Source organism: Leopardus geoffroyi, chromosome C2 (genome assembly GCF_018350155.1).
Source record: "Leopardus geoffroyi isolate Oge1 chromosome C2, O.geoffroyi_Oge1_pat1.0, whole genome shotgun sequence".
NCBI classification, from domain to species: domain Eukaryota; kingdom Metazoa; phylum Chordata; class Mammalia; order Carnivora; family Felidae; genus Leopardus; species Leopardus geoffroyi.
The window spans coordinates 96,351,261-96,371,840 of record NC_059333.1 but is presented as its reverse complement, the minus strand read 5'-3'; the positions used below and the strand labels follow the sequence as shown (position 1 = coordinate 96,371,840).

Genomic DNA, 20,580 nt, shown 5'->3' with positions numbered 1-20,580 from the left:
CCAGCTGCATCAGGGCTCGGGTGACCGCCGGACCCTGAACGCCACCTCCGGCCCGCTGCGCATCCATTACCCACTTGGGCCCTTGGGGCCTGTCTGGGCAGGCGGTGACCGCTAATGCTATGGAGGCTCCTCGGTCACCCCCGCCTGGCTTCAGGTCACCTTGACCTGGGTTAAAAACACAGACGGAGGGTGCCCCGGTTCCTTTGCAGGGAGAAGTTCTTGAGGTTTAGCGGGCACGGCTGATAGGCTGGGGGCCAGGGCTACAATGACGATTGTGACACAGTCCCCTCCCCAAAGCGTGCACATATCTGCGGGGGGCCAAGTACAGAAGAACGTGGTAGCACCAGGACAGATAAGGTCCGGAGCTAAGGAAGCTGAAAGGGGTATGTAGATCAGTCTTGTGTTGGGGCGGGGGTATCAGGGAGGGCTTTTTGTCGGAGGTGACTCTCTGACCGGCCCCAGCGAATCCGTCCCAGGTGCTGGAGACACACAGGTACTTGGGGCTGCCTAGATGAGTATGGGGGGGGGGGGGCGGGGGGGAAGGCGGGCAGGGCCAGATCCACACGGAGCCCTGCGCATCCTCTGAGAAGCACAGCTGATAGGGGGCAAGGTGCTGGGAGCCCACAGATAGGAAACAGCTGGTGGAGGGTGGATTTGACAGGATCTAGGGAGACTCTGAAGCAGCCCAACAGAGATAGGGCCTCAGACGAGGCTGGACTCAGTGAAAGGAGGAGATGGGGACAAAACCCAGCAAGAGGTACAGGGTAGCATGCTCAGGATTTGGTACTTGGATGGGGGAGAGAGAAAAAGAGGAACGAGGAAAGGAAAGGTCTTCTGTTTGGGGTTAACCATAGACTGCAGAGGAAGCAGCTGAAGGGCCCTGGAGAGAGCTCTGGAACCAACCAGAGACTCCGTGCCTGGAGGATAGAAGGAAGACCCTCAAGGTGAAACCAGGACATTTATGAACACTGTTCAAAGGTGAAAAACAAAGTGCCCAAGACCTCTCTCCCGGAAGCTATCCCACTAGGCAATTCCAGAAGAGCACTCCACTGTTAGCAAATTGTGCTAGGAGGCAGGGGGTCTCTGTGTAGCCCACAGACTGTGGCCATCACCTGAATTACTTCAGGTTAAACAGGATAGAAAATACTGTTTTCATTTACCCCCCCCCCCCCGTTCTACCAATAGAGGTAGCTTGAAATACTAAAGCATGAATGTGGGCACAATTGAGCATCTGCAGTCCCTACCCCTCTCAAAGTACTTGAAGTCAAGTAGAGGAAAGTAAGGAGTTGTTAAGGAAGGGGAAGGGAGGGATACACTTTTAAAGGAGCAAGAAGTGCCAATCAGACTTTTGTTCTAGGGAGTGACTACTAAACAAGGTCAGAACAAACAGAAAAGAGCTGCTTTTCACCGAACAGCACTTAAAGCACTGTTGTCCCGTATGAACCTTAGCAAAACAAAGTATTTGCACAGAACTACAGACTGTGTGTCAAAATGCATATCAAATAGGATGGCCAAAAAAATACCGACCACATGTACAACTCATTTCCGTCAGTACATTTTTCATGAACCCAATGATTTCCAGATGGAGGAGGGATGTAATTTGAAAGACCTGCCCCTTGGGAATTAGTGGCTGAGGGGCAAGGAGGTAGGGGAAACAGATGTTGCTGAGCTGGCTTCAAGGAAACTTAAGTGGATTCACTGGGTGCTTATGTGTCAGGAGGTCTAACTTGAATCTCGGCTTTCTAGAAGTCAGAACCAAAGAAAATATATGAAAGTATGTAGTCCCCGTTTTTCTTTTTTTTTTTTTTTAATTTTTCTTAATGATTGTTTTTTGAGAGAGACAGAGTACAAGTGGGGGAGAGGCAGAGGAGAGGGAGACACAGAATCCAAAGCAGGCTCCAGGCTCTGAGCTGTCAGCACAGAGTCCAACGCAGGGCTTGAACCCATGAACTGCGAGATCATGCCCTGAACCAAACTTGGACACTTAACCGACTAAGCCACCCAGGTGCCCCTGTAAATGGCAGCATTTACTTTCCTCTGGCACCTTATAGTAGGAAGGTTTAGTAGGTGTATCTTTATATAAGTAACTTAACAGACACGTCTTTGACTATAGTTTTATAGAAATATTTTTCAAATGATTGTTTAACTGTTTAAAAAGCCAACAGCATGGCACTTAATTACGATCTAAGGAAGTCCTATCTTGAGGAAACAGATAATAGGGTCTAGGGAAGTTGTTTCCTGCTAACACGGAGATAGAACTCAAAGGATCTGGGAGAATTAATGTTTCACACACCCATTAGCTCTTTCCCCCCAACTACCAGAAGATTGAACTGAGCTGCTAGCAGGTGTCAGAACAGAGCAAATTCCTGGTTGAATTTTCTGACGAGTATCTGAAGTGCCGACTTCTGGTATTGATCATGCATACATGTTGTTTAGGTACTGAATATGCAGGTGGAAATATGAGTGTTATTAAAAAATTGAGTTGACCCATGGATAAAAGAGTAGAGGGAGTTGGTGGAAAAGTTTACATTCCTATTATCTGATGAGACGAGAAAGTATATCAGTGATTAGTAGTAAATAGTGCCTCAAACCTTCTTGCTCATTGTGCAAGACAATAGTCTAGGGGAAAAAAAAACACATTCTACAAATAAAAAATGCATTGTCTATGAATTACTATATCTATAGTTTGGTGTATTGTCTATGAATTACTAGATCTATAGTTTGGTGTATTGTCTATGAATTACTAGATCTATAGTTTGGTGATATGTGTGGAAGAAAGAAAAGTAGAAACATTTTTGAAAATGGATAAGGGGCGCCTGGGTGGCGCAGTCGGTTAAGCGTCCGACTTCAGCCAGGTCACGATCTCGCGGTCCGTGAGTTCGAGCCCCGCGTCGGGCTCTGGGCTGATGGCTCAGAGCCTGGAGCCTGTTTCCGATTCTGTGTCTCCCTCTCTCTCTGCCCCTCCCCCGTTCATGCTCTGTCTCTCTCTGTCCCAAAAATAAACGTTGAAAAAAAAAATTTAAAAAAAAATGCCATTTTGAGTCTATTTAAAGACAAGTCCTAAGAAGCTATTTCAGATCGATCATTTGGTGACGATGGCGATACGGGCACACTGGTGTGGCACAAGCTAACAATTCCGGCAAACAGATGTTTCTCTAAGGCCTCTTTTACCTTTAAGTCACTGATCTCAGGTTTTCAAAAGTAAAGGGTTACTGGCCCTGGGCTTGGTAGAGCTCTTCACCTACAAGCCTTTCAGAGCTCATTACCAGATTAAAGACTTCTTCTATTTCTCTTAAGAAAACATATCGTACGTCTCAGTATCCCAGGACTAATTATGAAATTTCTACTTAGAGAACACTTCTAACACCAACTGTGTGGGTTTTCCCAAGAAGCAAGTCTCCAGTTCTCTGCAGACGCCAAGTAGGTGTCCAAAAATTTAGTTCTGCACTGTACCCAGAGTTAGCACAGACCCTACAGGGTGAAGGTTCAGTCCCACAAGACTGCTTCCCACTGCAGATGCCAGCCACAAATCCTAAGTTGTCGCCAGTTCCAGCGGACTACCAGTCGGGGTTCCCTCAAGTTCAATAATTTGCTTTAGTGGTTTACAGAACTCAAGGAAACACTTTACTTACTATTACCGCTGTATTCTAAAAACTACCATTCAGGCACCGCCAAACGGAAGAGATGCATGTGGGGAAGAGAGGGTATCAAGACAGGGCGCAGAGTTTCCATGCCTTCTCTGGGAATATTAGCCTTCCAGCACCAACCCAAAAGCTCTCCCATAACCTCTCGGTTTAGGGTTTTTATAGAGGCTCCAGAACATAGGGAGGATTGATTACATCGCCGGCAATTGGTGATTAAACCAGCATCCGGCCCCTCTCCCCTCCCCTGAGGTCAAGGGCTGGGGTTGAAAGCTCCGCCCCTCTAGTCACGCGAGTGGTTCCTCTGGCAACCAGCTGCCATTAGCGAGCTATCAGGGTGCAAAGAAGAGTGAGGGCAGTAAGTACTATGGACTCAGGTGGGGTTGAATGGGGCTTATTATGAATAACAAAAGATGCTCCTTCCCAACCACTCAGAAAACACCAAAGTTTTAGAAGCTCTTGTATCAGGAACTAGGGAACAAAGACCAAACATATATTCTATCACAATATCACACCCAGAATCTTCCTTTATTATTGTCTGAGCAGATTAGATTCTCCCTTGCCTCTGCTGAAAATCTAAAGTTGCTTGCTTATAATAGTTTTCCACTCAAGCCTGAATTTTATATGAGTCTTCATCTCAGTATTACTTGAGACTTAAAAATTTTTCATGGAATTTTATGGTTTCCCAGAAATTGTTACCAAAGCAAAGGATTACCATTACCATTACCATTACATGATTCTCCAGTCCTAGCTGTATTGAGGGTTTTTGCTTGTCTGTATTAAAGGGAGAAGATCTCCCAGGTGTTTTAAGTAAAATCTTGAAACTAATTTAACTGGAAATGGTTATTTATGCTATCAGATTCACATTACACATCCAGTTGGTGTGTAATCAGACTTGAAAACCAAAGTGTCAACACTTGATGTAAATTTCAGAGGGCTGATCATTTTTTTCCTAAATGGTTTTCTCAAGCATTAAAGTTAAGCAAAAAAGAGCTAACTATTAAACTATCCAAAACCTGGCTCCCTGAAATTACACAACGGTTACGACGCTTAGAAATTCCACAGTAACATGGATTTGTAACAAGTTAATTTGACCACGTTGAGGTAGCAATCCCAATGAAAAAAAAAATAGCCAAATAAGGAATCAATCTTCTTCATTCTTATTTACTGTGGCTGAATTACTGGCCAAGCTGTTGCAAATCCTGACTTTACAACCTCCTTTTATTAAGTCTGCTAATGGATACACAATATATATAGCTTTCAGAGGCCATCAAATTGGTTCCAGATACATGTGGGCTATAAGATTCTGGTGAGATAACATACGTACACACACATTCAGACATTCTAGGCAGGTATCATCATGGAGGAAGACGAATATTAGAAAAAATAAGTTCTTTTATGCACCTGGATGCCCAGACACACTTGTGTTAACCCTAATCAGATGGCTAGTCCACAAGAATCTTCCCCAGATGACTCTGCCTGAAGGGCTGCAAAAGAAAATCAAGCCTGAATGCTTACACCCAAGACTGATTTTAATAAAAACCAGGCTTCTTGTAAACAAATAATGTAAATATCCTTAGTGAGGATATCCAGCCCCCACTTCTACTATGTTCTGAGATAAGCCCTTTTAGTTACTTAGTATCTGTGTCTGTAAAACAGAGATCATAATGGTGCCTGCTTCTCAGGGTTCTAGTGAGGATTAAATGCATTGAGTAAAGCTTAGCCCACGTAGTGTCCTGGGTGCTATTTTCATTTCTAGTGTCACCTTAGTCTGTATGCTATGGATTGTCTAGAGGCCTTCAGTATTGTCAGTAGTTTAGGACACTGGAAATTTTATCCTGCAGGACTGAACAGTATTAATCTACCTAATGATCAAATGACAAATGCTGGCATTTGTCATTCCAGGCATAATTCTCATTCTAGGCATAATTCATTCTAGGCATAATTCATTCTAGGCATAATTCTAGGCATTCTAGCCATAATTCAACCAGTGATAAGTCTTCTTTTCTTTAACAGAGAGCAACACTGTCCCAGAGCTCTTTTGGGGGCTAGGCATATAGTAACGGGGATCTAAACCACACACTGTTGTGTTGCAAGGTGCAGTAATATTAAGTGTGGGGCTCGAAGCACATCCCCTCCATCTAGGGACTGGACCTCTGTGTGGATGAGAGGCTCCATACTCCAGCAGGAAAGTCCCCATCCTAGAATGCAAGTCAGAGATGCTACAATCAACCTAGCTACCATCACATCATTGTCTTCTCTGCCCTTTATCTTAGGTTTTGTGCGTGTGTGTGAATGTGTGTGTACTAAGGACCAACAACTTAGTCTTTGGTAACACAATATTAACATCTTAGATTTACAAAATTTATAAATCCAGTAGTGCAAGTCTGCCAATTTTGTGATTATTCAAGATTGTTTTTTGCAATTCTAGGTTCTTTGCATTTTCATATAAATTTTAGAATCAGCTTGCTAACTTCTACCAAAAAAGAAAAAAAAAAAAAAAAGCCTATTGAGATTTTGATTGAGGTTGCACTGAAACTATAGATCAATTTGAGTAATACTGACATCTTAACATTGAGTGTTCTAATCCACAGACGTGATTTATTTCTCCATTTCTCCATTCTTTCTGGGTTGCAGCTGCAGTTCATTTCAATTCCCAGCAATTTCAAATGTCCCGCTTAGGGATTTAAGCCCCTTCCTCCAGCCAGGCTTAGGGATCTAAAAGCATGAGAGGACAGGACCTCTCTCTGCTTTTCCAGATCGCCTGCAACTTTTCCTAGGCCACTGAGTCGGCCCCAGTCTACTGGGGAGAGGTGGCTCTGCATTTGAGGCTCCTCCGTGCTAATCCACCATGCTGCTCATACAGGGCTTTTAAAAGTTTGACTGGTTTTTCCTGGTTTCGGAAGTTCCTTTGCCTGTGCATATGGAAGGCTGGCTTCTCTGCCTGCCTGGTCCCCAAAGTTGAAAATGCCACCGGGCATGAAAGTGCCCACTGGTCTCTGCTAACTTAGGGAAGGGATAGTCCTTCTCTAGAATTAATTCGTTGGGCCTCCTTTGCATCCACAACTCTCTGGTGGCTTCAAGAAAAAAAACATAATATTTTAAAATATTATTTTTTCCAAGTGTTTTCTCAGTGTTCGTGGTAAGAGCAATCTTTTGCAACCTTCCACATCTACCTACAAAGAGAATCAAGATAGGGATTTTTAAAAACTGAATTTAGACAATCTTTTTTTTTTTTCTTCATGTAAGTCAACCTGTTAGGAGGAGTCTACACTTGAACTCTTCTCCCAACATGAAACACGAAAACCTACCTTTCATGCTATGTTAGAACATCAGGCCCTAGTTTCAAGCAACTCAAATTTTCTATCAGGGACAGAAAGAATCCTGGTGAGTAAATGGATTTTTTTTTTTCTTTTCACGCTATTTCAGATTTTGGATATTTGCATTTTCCATCAACATGTCAAGTGGCATGATAAAACCAGGACATTCCGTTAAAATTCACCAGAAAGTTGATCCACAACGGGCCACTGCTAGAACCTTTTTCATTGATGCTTCTAATCAGAGCTTGACTACCATTCCGCCAGAGATCTTCGACTTCGAAGAATTAGAAGAAGTGCATCTGGAAAACAACCAGATTGAAGAAATCCCCCGGGGTATTCAGCATTTAAAGAACGTCCGGATCCTCTACCTGAACAAGAACAAGCTGAGAAAGCTGTGCCCAGAGCTGGGCACGCTGAGCAGCCTGGAGGGCCTGGACCTGAGCGACAACCCGCTCCTGTCCTCGTCCCTTCCTGTCCTCAGAGGCCTGCGGGGGCTGCGGGAGCTCCGCTTGTACCACACTGACCTGGCCGAGATCCCCGTGGACCTCTGCAAACTCCTCCACCACCTCGAGTTGCTTGGGCTGGACGGAAACCACCTGAAATCTCTGCCCAAGGAAGTAGTGAACCATACCAAACTGAGGGAGATCTACCTGAAGCAAAACCAGTTTGAAGTCTTTCCTCCCGAGCTCTGTGCTCTCTCCAACCTGGAGATCGTTGACCTGGATGACAACAAACTAACTGCCATCCCACCGGAGATTGGGAACCTGACCAGGCTGCAGAAGTTCTACGTGGCTCGCAACAACCTGCTCCTCCTACCCGAGTCGCTGTGCCAGTGCAGCAAACTGTCCGTGCTGGATCTGTCCCACAACCGCCTCCACTCGCTCCCGCACTCCCTGGCCGAGCTGTCGGGGATGACGGAGATTGGGCTGAGCGGGAACCACCTGGAGAAGGTGCCACGCCTCATCTGCAAGTGGACCTCGCTGCACCTGCTCTACCTCCGCGACACCGGCCTGCGGGCGCTGCGGCGCTCCTTCCGGCGGCTGGTCAACCTGCGCTTCCTGGATCTCAGCCAGAACCACCTGGAACGCTTTCCGCTGCAGATCTGTGCGCTCAGGAACCTAGAGATCCTGGCGCTGGATGATAATAAAATATGCCAGGTACCGATTCCCTTCCCGGCTGTCACTGTGCCCTCACAGGGGCTTTTCCCGCCCTGAGTTGGTGTTGATGTCCTCATTTGGACGTGGGCGATCTTCTCCTCGGCGGTACGTGGGGGAAATGAGACACTGGGAGCTTAACTAACCCGTCAAGGCCACACACCTGTACGTGGCAGAACCGAGCTCCAACCCAGAGCTGCGGGGCCCCAGAGTCTACGTTCTTAACCAAGACCCCCTCTGAACAGGGTTTCCTCACACAGATTTCTTTCTGACACCTACAGCCTTAGGCCTCCAGTCATGGTGAACTGCAAAATCAGATTTGTCCCCAAAGAAACTCCCATGTGTGCAGGGTGACGTGTTCAAAAATGTTCATAGCACAGTGTTGACAGCCCACCACAGTCATGGGAGACCGTGTCAATAGAGCAATGAGCAAACAGATTGTGCTAGATTTATAAAATTAAAAAACTAAAGGTTTAAGTGAACTGGACGAGTATGTGCCAATGTGGACAGATCTTAAAATTGTGATGTTTATTAAAAAGGAAAGCACCAAGTTGCAGAACCTTACACCATTTATAATTTTTTTTAAATCTTTTTTAATGTTTTTGTTTATTTTCTGAGAGACAGAGCACCAGTGGGGGAGGGGCAGAGAGAGAGAGGGAGACACAGAATCCGAAGCAGGCTCCAGGCTCTGAGCTGTCAGCACAGAGCCCCCATGCAGGGCTCGTTGAATCCATGAACGGAGAGATCATGACCTGAGCTGAAGTTGGGCACTTAACTGACTGAGAGCCATCCAGGTGCCCCTCACCGTTTATAAATTTTTAATCACACAAAACTACATACATATACACACATAATACATACTTTGTGGATATTTACAAATGTAACAAAAGTATAAAAATATGAACTAGAGGGGCCCCTGGGTGGCTCAGTTGGACTTTGGACTCAGATCATGATCTCCCAGTTGAATGAGTTTGAGCCCCCCATGGGGCTCTCCGCTCTTAGTGCAGAGCCCAGTTCAGGCCCTCTGTCCCTCCCCCTCTTAAAAATGAATAAACATTTGGGGCGCCTGGATGGAGCAGTCGGTTGAGCGTCCGACTTCAGCCAGGTCACGATCTCGCGGTCCGTGAGTTCGAGCCCCGCGTCGGGCTCTGGGCTGATGGCTCAGAGCCTGGAGCCTGCTTCCGATTCTGTGTCTCCCTCTCTCTCTGCCCCTCCCCCGTTCATGCTCTGTCTCTCTCTGTCTCAAAAATAAATAAACGTTAAAAAAAATTATTTTTTAAATGAATAAACATTTATTTAAAAAAAAAATCATGAACTAGAAAAAAACTGGCTAAATTTTTAGTAGTGGCTGCCTCTGGGAAGAGAAAGGAAGTCAAGGAAATGAGGGGAGGATCCCAGGGGAGCTCAATTTTAATTGCAGTATTTGATTTTATTAAAAAAATCTTTTTATTTGACTATAGTTGACACACATTCATCTTGTTTATTAACAAAAGATTTGGGTGGTGAGTACACATGCATTTGTTTTAATATTTGAAAATTTAAAAGAACAGTTCTGTTAAAAGCAAAAGACAACCATAGAGGGAGAAATCAGGCCATCTGGAAATCAACAACTGTGATCAAATAATAGGTGTGTTTTTCCCGGCCATGGACACCAAGCTGCTGTGTTCACCATACCTTATACAAGTCCTAGGCCTTAAAGGTTTGTTGGGGGTGTTTTTGTTTTTGTTCAATCTCTTATTTGATTTTTAATTTAGAACTTTGGAGGGGCGGGGGAGATTGGTTGTTCTTTTTCTAATTCCTATAGAGTTTTAAAACTGCCTTTTAGGAAGTAACCATTTTGATGGTAATTTAGGATTTAGGAAGAGAATCTTGGACTTAATCTCTACTTAGGCAGCAACCCATTTTGGAGGATTTTAGAAGTTTATCATAGGCCCTCTGCCCATCCCCATTCCACCACTGAGGTAAGAAATTCCTTTTACAGTAGACAAAGTCTGCCATTCCACACTGGGAGTGAAAGGCTCAAAATATAAAGCGACTTTGGGAAAAATAACACATCGACTTAATTCCTTATTGAGTCATGAATGATACCTAATCCTTTCCTGTGAAACACTTTAAGATATCAGAATAGAGAAAGGAATCACATACAGATGGCTCCTTAAAGATAAGCCTCATCCGGTACCAAGTTTTACCACAAATCAGGCTGCACTGAAATGTGGTCGTGTTCAATATTATTATACTGAATGTGGAAATCTCTGTGTCCATTGGCTGCTATTCTCTAGTTCTTATGATGGTATTTCTGGGTTTTGTTTGTTTTTCTCATTTCCTGTTATGCTAATCCCTCCAGTAACCTCCCAGTCTGTATAATGACACGTGACCTTTATGCCAGCTCCTTACCTCTCCCACCCCAAAGACTTTCCTGATGGGTTTCTGGCTCCTGGAGCCTGGCCAGTAGCCTTCTCTTGCCTAGGTGAATGCAAGAGTAGCTTTCAGTGTGTGTCTAGATGGGTCTTATTTGTATGGTACATTTCTGTTAAGGGAGAACTCAACCTTACGGTGAGTATAGCTCAGTGAGAGCATCAGTAGTAACTGTCCTCATTTGACACTCTGTAGGTTTTCTATGCATCCAGATTTACTTCCACTGTGCTTTAATGTGACTGTTATGGGATTAATTATTGGATCTTGAATATCCTGAAAAAAAAAAGTCTTTAATCATTCAATGTGCTTTCAAAAAGAAAAGCTAAACCTATGAGCTAGCTGAACCGCGATGTGAAATTACTAGGTTCTAATGAAGGGGTTAGATTGAAAAACATTTTCCCATTAGTTTGGATGCTTTGTGTCAAAGGGATCTAAGTGCCTGGTAAAGAATTTTGAAATAGCCAAGAAGGAAAGCTTAAACAGCAGCTTCTCTGGAGATTGACTTTAAAAAATAAGTAAAGGAATAAATAAAACTATAAACACCTTATAGCATGTTTAGGAAAATGGGTGCTCCCCCTACCCAATAAAGAAAAAATATGAAAGATTGCAGGTGTGTGAGACTTACTGCTATGTTATCCCTCTAGGGGGCTTTCTTTTGGCCTATTCCCCAATTTATCTATCCCACCCATCCATCGAGGGGTCAGACTGAGCTGGACTGTAACCATTCTCATGAAGAAGAGGTGCTGGATTGAGGAACGGGTGGAGGAGAGGCCAGGGCTAAGACTGAGAACTGTGGGGAACGATTTCCCCATTAGGAGTAAAGCCAGATGATGGAAGGTGATTCAAAGTGAGTTAAGAAGCTCTTGAGATATAGAGCTGGGCCCTTTTTTCTCCAAGAAAACAGGTGTCTCTGTAACATAGTCAATAGGGAGACCATCCCATGTTTTAAGAATGAGATTTTTCCATGTGGTTCCAGAGTGCCGGAAAGAGACCAGAAGGTGAACATACAAGACTTTGACTTGACACGAGAAGGAAATCTGGTGATTCGAGGTCTCCGTCCAAGTAATGAGCTTTTCGTTCCAGGAAGTGGTGTTTAAATGTGTGCTGGATGGCTAGCTGTGGAATATATTCAACCATCCTATTATGGGATTAGAATAGACGACCCTTCCAAGGCCTTCCCGCCCTGACAGTTGGGAGTCTCTGAAATGCCTACCTAATACCTGTAAAGGGCCTGTAAAACCTTGGGATTCACTGGAAGGCAGAATATGACCAGATGAAATCATAATAGTCTTCTTCCTTGTTTACTTCCAACTGAGATTTCAACTGAAGTTTCTAAATTGCTGAGCTAAAGCCTTTCAGGGTGAGAGGTCATGTTTCTAAATTGATCAGTTCCGATAACTGAAATTGTTGATATTATAGTTGCAATATTACACCAATAACTTTAGTACTTTTTCAGTAATATCAAGCATTTGCTACCCTACCATTCAAAAACCTGCAATAAAGTAGGTTTAAAATTGCTTCAGTTTAAAGCAGTGCATAAAATTGAAGAGCAGAGAGGCTCGTCAGAAAAAGGAGGACTCCAGACTTTAGATCTACAAGTATAAATACTCTATATGCAAAGGTGTGTGCAAACTTTTCATCAGTAGGAATTGCTAAATCGCTGTACTCGATGTTTATCAATTTGCCTCAAAACTAAAAGCCCAATTTATTTTCTTACTGTTAAAAATAATTTTGACCTGAAACTTATCTTTCTGGAATACTTCTAGCTACCTCCAGACTTTGTATCCCTTTCAAAACTGAAGATGCTTGGATTAACAGGAAATCAGTTGGCTTCATTTCCAGAAGAAATCCTTTCTTTAGAGTCTTTAGAGAAATTATACATTGGGCAAGACCAGGGAGCCAAGCTCACCTATATGCCAGAAGACATTAGTAAACTACAGGTAAGCCTCCCCAAATGATTAGGCAAAGAAGTACATGCCCACTGATTCCTTAAGTTGGCTGACACTGAGAACACCCAATGGTGTCCCCATAGGCTGCATGTGGAATCATCCATACTAGATTTCCAACCCCCTAACAAGCAGCCATTATTCCACTCTGAGGCTTCCACTGTTTCTCTGAGCCCCTGGATCCATATTCAAAGAACATTTTGTTGTGATTGCTGTTGGCTATGCTGTGCCATACTCCTTTTCACTGTACAGTTTGGCATGTTTCATTTGCAGAAATTGAGCCCCACTGCTTTCCATTTAATTTCTAGCTTTTGTAGGAGGCCCCTGAAAATTATACTATTTTGAAGTTCACATGGCTGGGAGCCCGCATTTTGGATGCATCAGCGTGACCTCCCTTCCTGCCTGATGGCAAACAAACCAGAGTAATTTAACATTGCCCCAGTTTCCTGTGGAAATGGGTCCGCAGCCCTGTGCTAAATCCTAACAAAGCAACAAGATAACTTCATTCAAAGGAGCCCTACCACTGTGTCTTAATCCATGCATACTTTAAAGAATTGATTTTTTTTTTTTTTTTCCATGTCGGTGGTACTGCGCTCTTACTAATGATAAAGTAGGTGCGGGCCACGACAGACCCCCGCCCCTGGTTGTGGAACTGAGCAACAGCATGTATATATAGCACAGGTGCTTCTCAACCTGTGGCACAGAGGTCCTCTTCCTGATTCTCCATTGCTTTGCCCTGTGTTCAGAACTCTCCTCATCATCTTGCTCCTTGACATGCCATGCCATGCTCTCTGAAATCGTAGGGTGACATGCAAACATTATATTTTTGCCCAGTGAATTTGCAAATAGTTAACTCATTATCTACACATTTTGGCTTCTCCTGCTTGGGCAGTGTTGGATTGATACCTGAGGCAATTTCAGTTCTGTAACACTACTATGGATAATTAGCTTTGGAAAGCAAGCAAATGATATATATACTTATATTATCAAATTATTTTTCCATAAAGTTCTTTTGAAACAAACGCTAGATTCCCATGTTTTCTTTTCCCTGCGTAGATGGGAACCATGTCCAATGGTTTTACCCAAAAATACTTTTATGTTTGGATGCTGGCTCTAAGTATGTTTCCCCCTTTATCCTAATGAATAGTATCCCCACTGAAAGAGCATGGGAATTCACCAATGATTCTGGTTATTAGAATGTAAGGATCATTGTAAGGATCAATGTAAGGATCATTATGGTCTACTGACATGTTTTTCAGAATCTTTTTTTTTTAATTTTTTTAATGTTTATTTCTGAGAGATAGAGACAAGTGTGAGCAAGAGAGGGGCAGAAAGAGGGAGACACAGAATCAGAAACAGGCTCCAGGCTCTGAGCTTTCAGCACAGAGCCTGACACAGAACTCAAATCCATGAACCGTGAGATCATGACCTGAGCCGAAGTCAGATGTTTAACTGACTGAGCCACCCAGGCACCTCTGTTTTTCAGAATCTTAAAGAGCTGTATATAGAGAACAATCATCTGGAGTACCTGCCCACATCCTTGGGATCCATGCCTAACCTGGAAATTCTTAATTGCTGCCACAACCTGCTTAAGCAACTTCCAGATTCCATTTGCCAAGCACAAGGTGAGGAATCTTAGTAGATCCTCAGCGTAGTGGAGTGTGAGGCCAGCATGTCCCATTTCCTTGATTTACCAAAGACCAATCTCAATGTTCAGAGAGCTGAGCCCTACCCTATTACCTCCTCGCAGGCCTCACTAGTGAGACAAGGAAAGCCAGATGCCTGATGAGCACAGCTAAGAGCCTCACAAAGACAGTTAGACTGTTTCTTGTAAGTTGAATAGAGGAGTAAATACCAACCGCTAAGAAAATTAGCATTCACCCAGATGGTCATCATACAACCAACACTAATTTACTGAATACCTACTACATGCCAGAATTTGGAGTTGGGGGTCCTGCAGCAGATTTGCACTAGGTCACTAAGTCATTTGAATGAAAGGAAAAGTGTTGGCCCTGAGTGATGAAATCAGCAAGGCAGGACTTTTGGAGCTGTATGATTGGCATGAAAAGTCCTATATGATTCATATTTAAACACCCAAACATTTTACGCTAGGCTAAACCAGTCTTTATTTGTACATGCATCAGTTCATCCATCCATTTAACAACCTTTTGCTGAGCTTCTAGGGGGACCAAATTAAAAAAAAAAAAAAATGTTTTTGGCCATAGTGTGCTGAATCTTCAGGTTTAGAGATAGTTTTCAAACTATGACTCTTTCTTTAATGAAAAGAGGGTGAAGAAATATGAGTGGAAGCTGGGGCTACCCCCAAGACATTCAAAGTTTAGAGGTGAGGGTGGGCTTGTTCCTTAGGAATGCTTCTGACCATACATCTTTATCCTGTCCTTGGCCCCTGGAGGAATGAACCGTTATCAATTTTTTTTAGCGTGTACTACTTTTCTGTCTCTCATGCACTGGCTCTCACAACCCTGAACTGTTATAAGGAAGAGAACTTGGTCTGCCTTATGAAATCTGTGTCTTTTGTGACACGACAGCACAGGAAACAAATATTTCAGAGCAAGGAGACTAACGAGCGTACATTTTAATTTTGCTTGTTCTTAAGATAAACCTATCATTTAAAAAAAACTGTTTCAGCTTTGAAAGAATTACTGCTTGAGGACAACTTGATCACCTGTCTTCCAGAGAATTTGGATAGCCTGATGAATCTAAAGGTTTTGACACTGATGAACAATCCTATGGAGGACCCCCCAGGAGAAGTGTGCGCCGAAGGCAATCAGGCTATATGGACATACTTTAAGACAAAAAGAAACATGAAAATAATGGCAACAAAGGTAACGTCAGCAAAAATTCCGGATAGCACATTCACAGTTGCTTTGTCCTCACCGAGAGTAGGGACTCTTACTTCCTTTATATCCTCAGAATTAAGCAAGAGAAACTTGGAATACCATCTTAGCATTTTTTTTTTTTTTTTTTGCATTTTTGTCCTTCATGTCTTTGTCAGATAAGGAGGCGACAAACAGCTGAAAGAAATCAAAACTTCAAATCCCCAAAACAGTCTAAAATTCTTGGACTATTCAAAGGACTGAAGAGCTTATATTAACAAATTCACTAAGCTAAGGCTGAAAAATCAGAAGTGAAAGTCCTGATGGGGCAGGGGTGTAGAGACCAGAGTCCTTCTCTGCCATTATCTAGGATCGAAGGGCGAAGAGCCTTTAAAACAGGGAGAGCAAAGAATCTTGTCCTCACCTTGCCCACCTCGCCCATGGAGACATAGGATACCCCCAGACAGACTAGGACAGGCCAGGGTCCACTTCAGTCAGTATTCAGTATTCTTTATTCAACTGGTCAAGCCCCCATTGCCCCACAACCTGATGACCACATTAGTCCTCCCATTAGTGCCCCCACTTGTATAGCTGCACCCCCTACAGTATACCTTCCACTTGGCAGTCAGACCAATGCTGTTAAAACGTAGGTCAGATCTTATCACTGTTCTGCTGAAATCCATGATTTTCCTTTTTACCCAGAACAAGAGTCAGTCTTTGATCTCCTCTGTCAATGGCCCTTATCTGTATCAAACCTAACACCCTCTCTTCTGTGATAAATATTATGTGATACCTTCTTTCTTCTTCCGAAGTTAAACTCAGATAATATAACCTACCAAAACCATATAATTTTTTTTAAATGTTTATTTATTTACTTTGAGAGATACAGAGAGGGGGACATGGAGAATGCCAAGCAGCCTCTGCACTGTCAGCACAGAGCCTGATGCAGGGCTCGAACTCACCAACTGTGAGATTGTGACCTGAGCCGAAACCAAGAGTCAGGTGCTTAGCCAACTGAGCCACCCAGGTGCCCCAACACCATTTTAATAAATGAAAATTAATGCCCAAGCTGCAACATAAAGGAAAAAGGAAAGTTAATTTATATTATTTATTTTAATATGTATATTCTCAGGAATAGCTACACTGGAAGAATGAAAATAATATTTTTTGGATACTTCCTAAAAGTATTGTGAAAAACCATGCATCCTCTTGCACATTTTAAAATTGATATTTAGGGGTGCCTGGGTGGCTCAGTAGGTTAAGTGTCCAACTTCGGCTCAGGTCATGATCTCATGGCCAGTGGGTTCAAGCCCTGCATCAGGCTCTGTGCTGACAGCTCAGAGCCTGAAGTCTGTTTCAGGAGACACTCTGAATTCTGTGTCTCCTTCTGTCTCTGCCCCTCCCCTGCTTGCACTCTGTCTCTCTCCCTCTCTCAAAAATAAATAAACATTAACAAAAATATTAAAAAATAATAAAGTTGATATTTAATTTTTTTGCCACTAAGTTTAAATTATTGCAAAGGATTTACTTGCCAGTGAGTTTTGAATATTGACATCTTGAAATAGAGCTCTTAGATCAGTATCTTAAATGTATCCAGTGGATTCTAAATACCACTATGATTTTGTCAGTCACATCGGTTTACGAAATACTTGAGCAAACTTATTTTCTAGGCAAAAATTTTATATCCGTTTTCTTCTTGAACATGTATGTCTATTTCACTTTCCCCTAAGAATTGATCTTAATGTTTTATATATGTAATTCTAAGTTATTTATAGATCACCTTTCATACTTTCAGGCAACAAAAATATTTATACAAATTAAGTTTTAAAATTAAATTTTTTTCTGTGGCCATAGTGTTTCTACATCCTGGATTGAGTCATATTACAATTCTTAGTAGTGTAAAACTGAACAAAACAGCATAAAATCCATTGCAAATTTTGGTGGTTAATTATTTGACCTATAGGACTTGGGGGAAGAAATACATACACAGATGAGAGACTTTTCCACATAGTTTATATATTCTCACATAAACATTACTTATTGCTAGAATGTGATAGGATGTCAGTTCTATTCCCATTTTTCATTTTATAGATGAACCTTGTTTACATAGCTAAATTGAAAAGAATGGAAGAAGCTTTGTGTGTGTGTGTGTGTGTGTGTGTGTGTGTGCGCCCATACTGTTTTGTTTCAAATGGTAATGCTTCACACATCTCTGAACTTCTTCCAGATTTATATCCCAAAAACTCATAGCAGGCTCTTAGCTGGCAAATCAACTGGCCTTCTTCCAATTTTCTTGAGGGCAAAGAGCTGGGAACCACTTGCTTTACAAAAGGATTGGTTACCTAGTCCCTAGAGCCAACATCAATACTGCTAGTCTTTTATTATTGAAATGTAATCGACATACAATTCTATATTAGTTTTGGGTCACATCACATATTGATTTGGCGATTCTGTGTATCATGCAGTGTTCACCATAGTTAGTCACCACCAGTCCCCTAGTCCACTCATGCCCCCACTGTTCTCTGTATTTAAGAGTCTGTTTTATGGTGTTGTTTGTTCATTTGTTTTGTTTTTTTCAATACTGCTGCTCTATATTGTCTCTTCTTTTGTGGTGTCCCAGAGGTTTCTGGAATCCAGCTCAACACACCCTAGTCAGATTCAGGTGGCAGTTGTGAAGGCAGAGCTGGGAATGGAGAAAACCAGCAGTTGTTTTCCTAGGAGAGACATTGTAGGAAGGGGTGCACGTGCAAGCTGAAGCTCTGGAGATGGATCGCCTCCAGATCATCCAAGCCTGCACACCCTGGAAAAGTCTCTGTGCACAGGGTACATGTTACACAACTGGAAGACTGCTAAGCCTGGAGATAACAGAAAACCCCATGAATGGCTCGAATGCCTCTAGAGGGCGATACTGTTCCCTGGGAAAATCCCCACTTGACCGGATGTGCTGCTGCTGTCACTTCCCATCTCATCTGTCCCGTTTTCACATCACAAACGATCCTTGGTATTTTTCCCCTGCTCCTCCCTCTGCTCAGATATGGACAAGGCTCTCACTTAGTTCAGTCCCTGCTCACATCTCCTCATACCTGCCTGTGATCCACCTTACATAAAACAGCATAGCCCACCCACTTCATTCATTCAGTTGTTCACTCATTCAGCAAATACTTATTTTTTGCTTTGTGCTATGTGCCAGGCGCTGTTCTAGGCACTGGAATTGCATCAGTGAGCAAAACAGATTTTTTTTCTGTCCTCTTATTGCCTAAAGTCTAGTGTGATGGAAATGAAAAGATGAAATATAAAATTATATAGTCTGTTAGAAAGTGATAACTGGCATGGGAAAAAAGTTCAGGCTAAGGGGAACTGAGATTGCCAGAAGTTGTGTGTGTGTGTGTGTGTGTGTGTGTGTGCGCGCGCGCGCGTGCAGGGGAGGGGGGTTGGTTGTGTTGAGGGAGGTTCAATTTAAATAGGAAGGTCAGGGTAGGCCTCATTGGAAAAATGACTGGCTTAGTCAGCTCAAGCTCCCATAACAATATACCTTAGACTGGGTGTCTTAAACAACAGAAATTTTCTCACGGTTTCAGAGGCTGGAAGTCCAGGATTATGGTGCCGGCATGGTCCGTTTCTGTTGAGAGCTCTCATTCTGCCTTGCACATGGCTGTCTTCTTGCTGTGTCCTCTCATGACAGAGAGACAGAACGAGCTTTCTGGTGTCTCTTATAAGGGCACTAATCTTATCGTGAAGACCCCACCCTCATGACCTCATCTAAGCTTAATTACCTCCCAAGGGCCCATCTCCAAATACATTCACATTGGAGGTTAGGACATTTAACATAAGAGCAGGGAGTGAGGGGGCACGGTTCAGTCTACAGCCATGACAAGTGAGCAACTACTGGAAGAACTGGAGGGTAAGCATCTGAATATTGGGAAGAGTGTTCCAGGCAGAGGAAGCAGTACACACAAAGGCTGTGAGCTGAGGTTGTGCCAGGAGTGTCTGACAGTGGGGAGCCCCGCACAGCTGGAGCACAGTGAGCAAGGTGAGGGAGTAGGTAGGAGTCGGTGAGGTCGAGAGGGAGGGGGCAGATTGGATAGGGCCTTGTAAGCCACTGTAAGGACTTGAGCTTTTTTTCTGAGAGAAGTGGGGAGGCACTGGAAGGTTCAGAGGTGGGATCTTTCTGAGTAGGTGGGAGGGCACAGGATCTCAGAACGAGTGAGGGCTGGCTGTAGGTAGAAACACAGCAATCCAGTAACAGAGGGAAGACAGGTATAAGCCCTCCTGATTTCCCCTTACTGTGCTCTGTTGTCTCCATGGCACTTATTACCATCTATCCTGTATCCTCTCCTTCCTGCAATGTGAGATCAGTGGCATTAGCTTTTTCTTTAAGTTTTTATTTATTTATTGAGAGAAAGCCAGAGAGAGAGAGAGAGAATGAGCAGGGGAGAGGCAGAGAGAGAGGGAGAGAAACAATTCCTGGCAGGCTCCACCCAGTGAGAAGCTTGATGCGGGACTCCAACCCATGAACTGTGAGATCATGATCTGAGCTGAAGTCAGACGCTTAACCAACTGAGCCACTCAGGTGCCCCAGTGACATTCGCTTTTAACTGCTGTTTCCTAAATGTCTAGAACAGTGCCCGGGACATAAAAGCACTGAATTTTTCTTTTCTTTCTTTTCTTTTCTTTCTTATTTTTTTTACATTTGCCAAGATGACTGGCCAATTGAGAGAGAGAAAATAAGGTGGAGTTCTAATGACATTCCATTCTCTACATCTTTAGAACTACATATCCAGAAGAGATCACCATCCCCAGTCCAGAGTGATACCAGCTGATGCTGTTTGGGTTTATCTTGTTTTCAGATTCAGGCATGGTGGCGCGGAATAATGGTCCGGAAAGGACTGGGGAGATTTGAAGAACTAAAATTGCAAAAGAAAGGAAAGACTTCTCCAAAAGATAAGAAAGGGGGGAAAAATGCAAAAGGAAAAGCTGTGAAGAAAAATAAGAAATAATTCTATAATGAATTGAGGTAATGAACCCCGATGGATTACGAAGGCAAAACATCTAGGAATTAGATACCTAGCACACTGAAATTATTCATAGAATTATGGTTATGTGTAAAAATAAAGATTCTCACTTTATTGAAATATTTATGGATGAAATGATATGATGCCTGGGAACTGTGGCGTAATATCAGGGAGAGGTAAGTGTGGGGGATCCAAATGAAACAAGATCGGCCATAAGTCAGTAAGTATAGATACATGAGATAGGCAAACGGAGGT

At 43.1% G+C, this 20,580-nt stretch overlaps 1 protein-coding gene across 3 annotated transcripts; it reads left to right on the top strand.

Moving 5' to 3' along the window:
* Positions 1-46: 46 nt before the first annotated feature.
* Positions 47-20,447, top strand: LRRIQ4 (leucine rich repeats and IQ motif containing 4). 3 transcript variants are annotated; one of them, XM_045503022.1, is made up of 6 exons: positions 47-383; positions 7,071-8,118; positions 12,297-12,470; positions 13,963-14,101; positions 15,126-15,322; positions 20,161-20,447. In XM_045503022.1, the coding sequence occupies exons 2-6, from the start codon at positions 7,099-7,101 to the stop codon at positions 20,308-20,310; spliced, it is 1,680 nt and encodes a 559-aa protein (XP_045358978.1). In that variant the 5' UTR covers positions 47-383; positions 7,071-7,098; the 3' UTR covers positions 20,311-20,447. The 3 variants fall into 3 exon arrangements, with proteins under 3 accessions (XP_045358978.1, XP_045358979.1, XP_045358977.1); XM_045503023.1 differs by lacking the exon at positions 47-383 and adding an exon at positions 416-493; XM_045503021.1 differs by lacking the exon at positions 47-383 and adding an exon at positions 855-978.
* The last annotated feature ends 133 nt before the right edge of the window (positions 20,448-20,580 follow it).

Excerpts from the sequence above, each read along its gene's own strand:
- LRRIQ4 (XM_045503021.1), top strand. Across the intron at positions 8,119-12,296 it reads ATGATAATAAAATATGCCAG|CTACCTCCAGACTTTGTATC; the intron begins GTACCGATTCCC and ends GAATACTTCTAG. Across the intron at positions 12,471-13,962 it reads AAGACATTAGTAAACTACAG|AATCTTAAAGAGCTGTATAT; the intron begins GTAAGCCTCCCC and ends TCTGTTTTTCAG.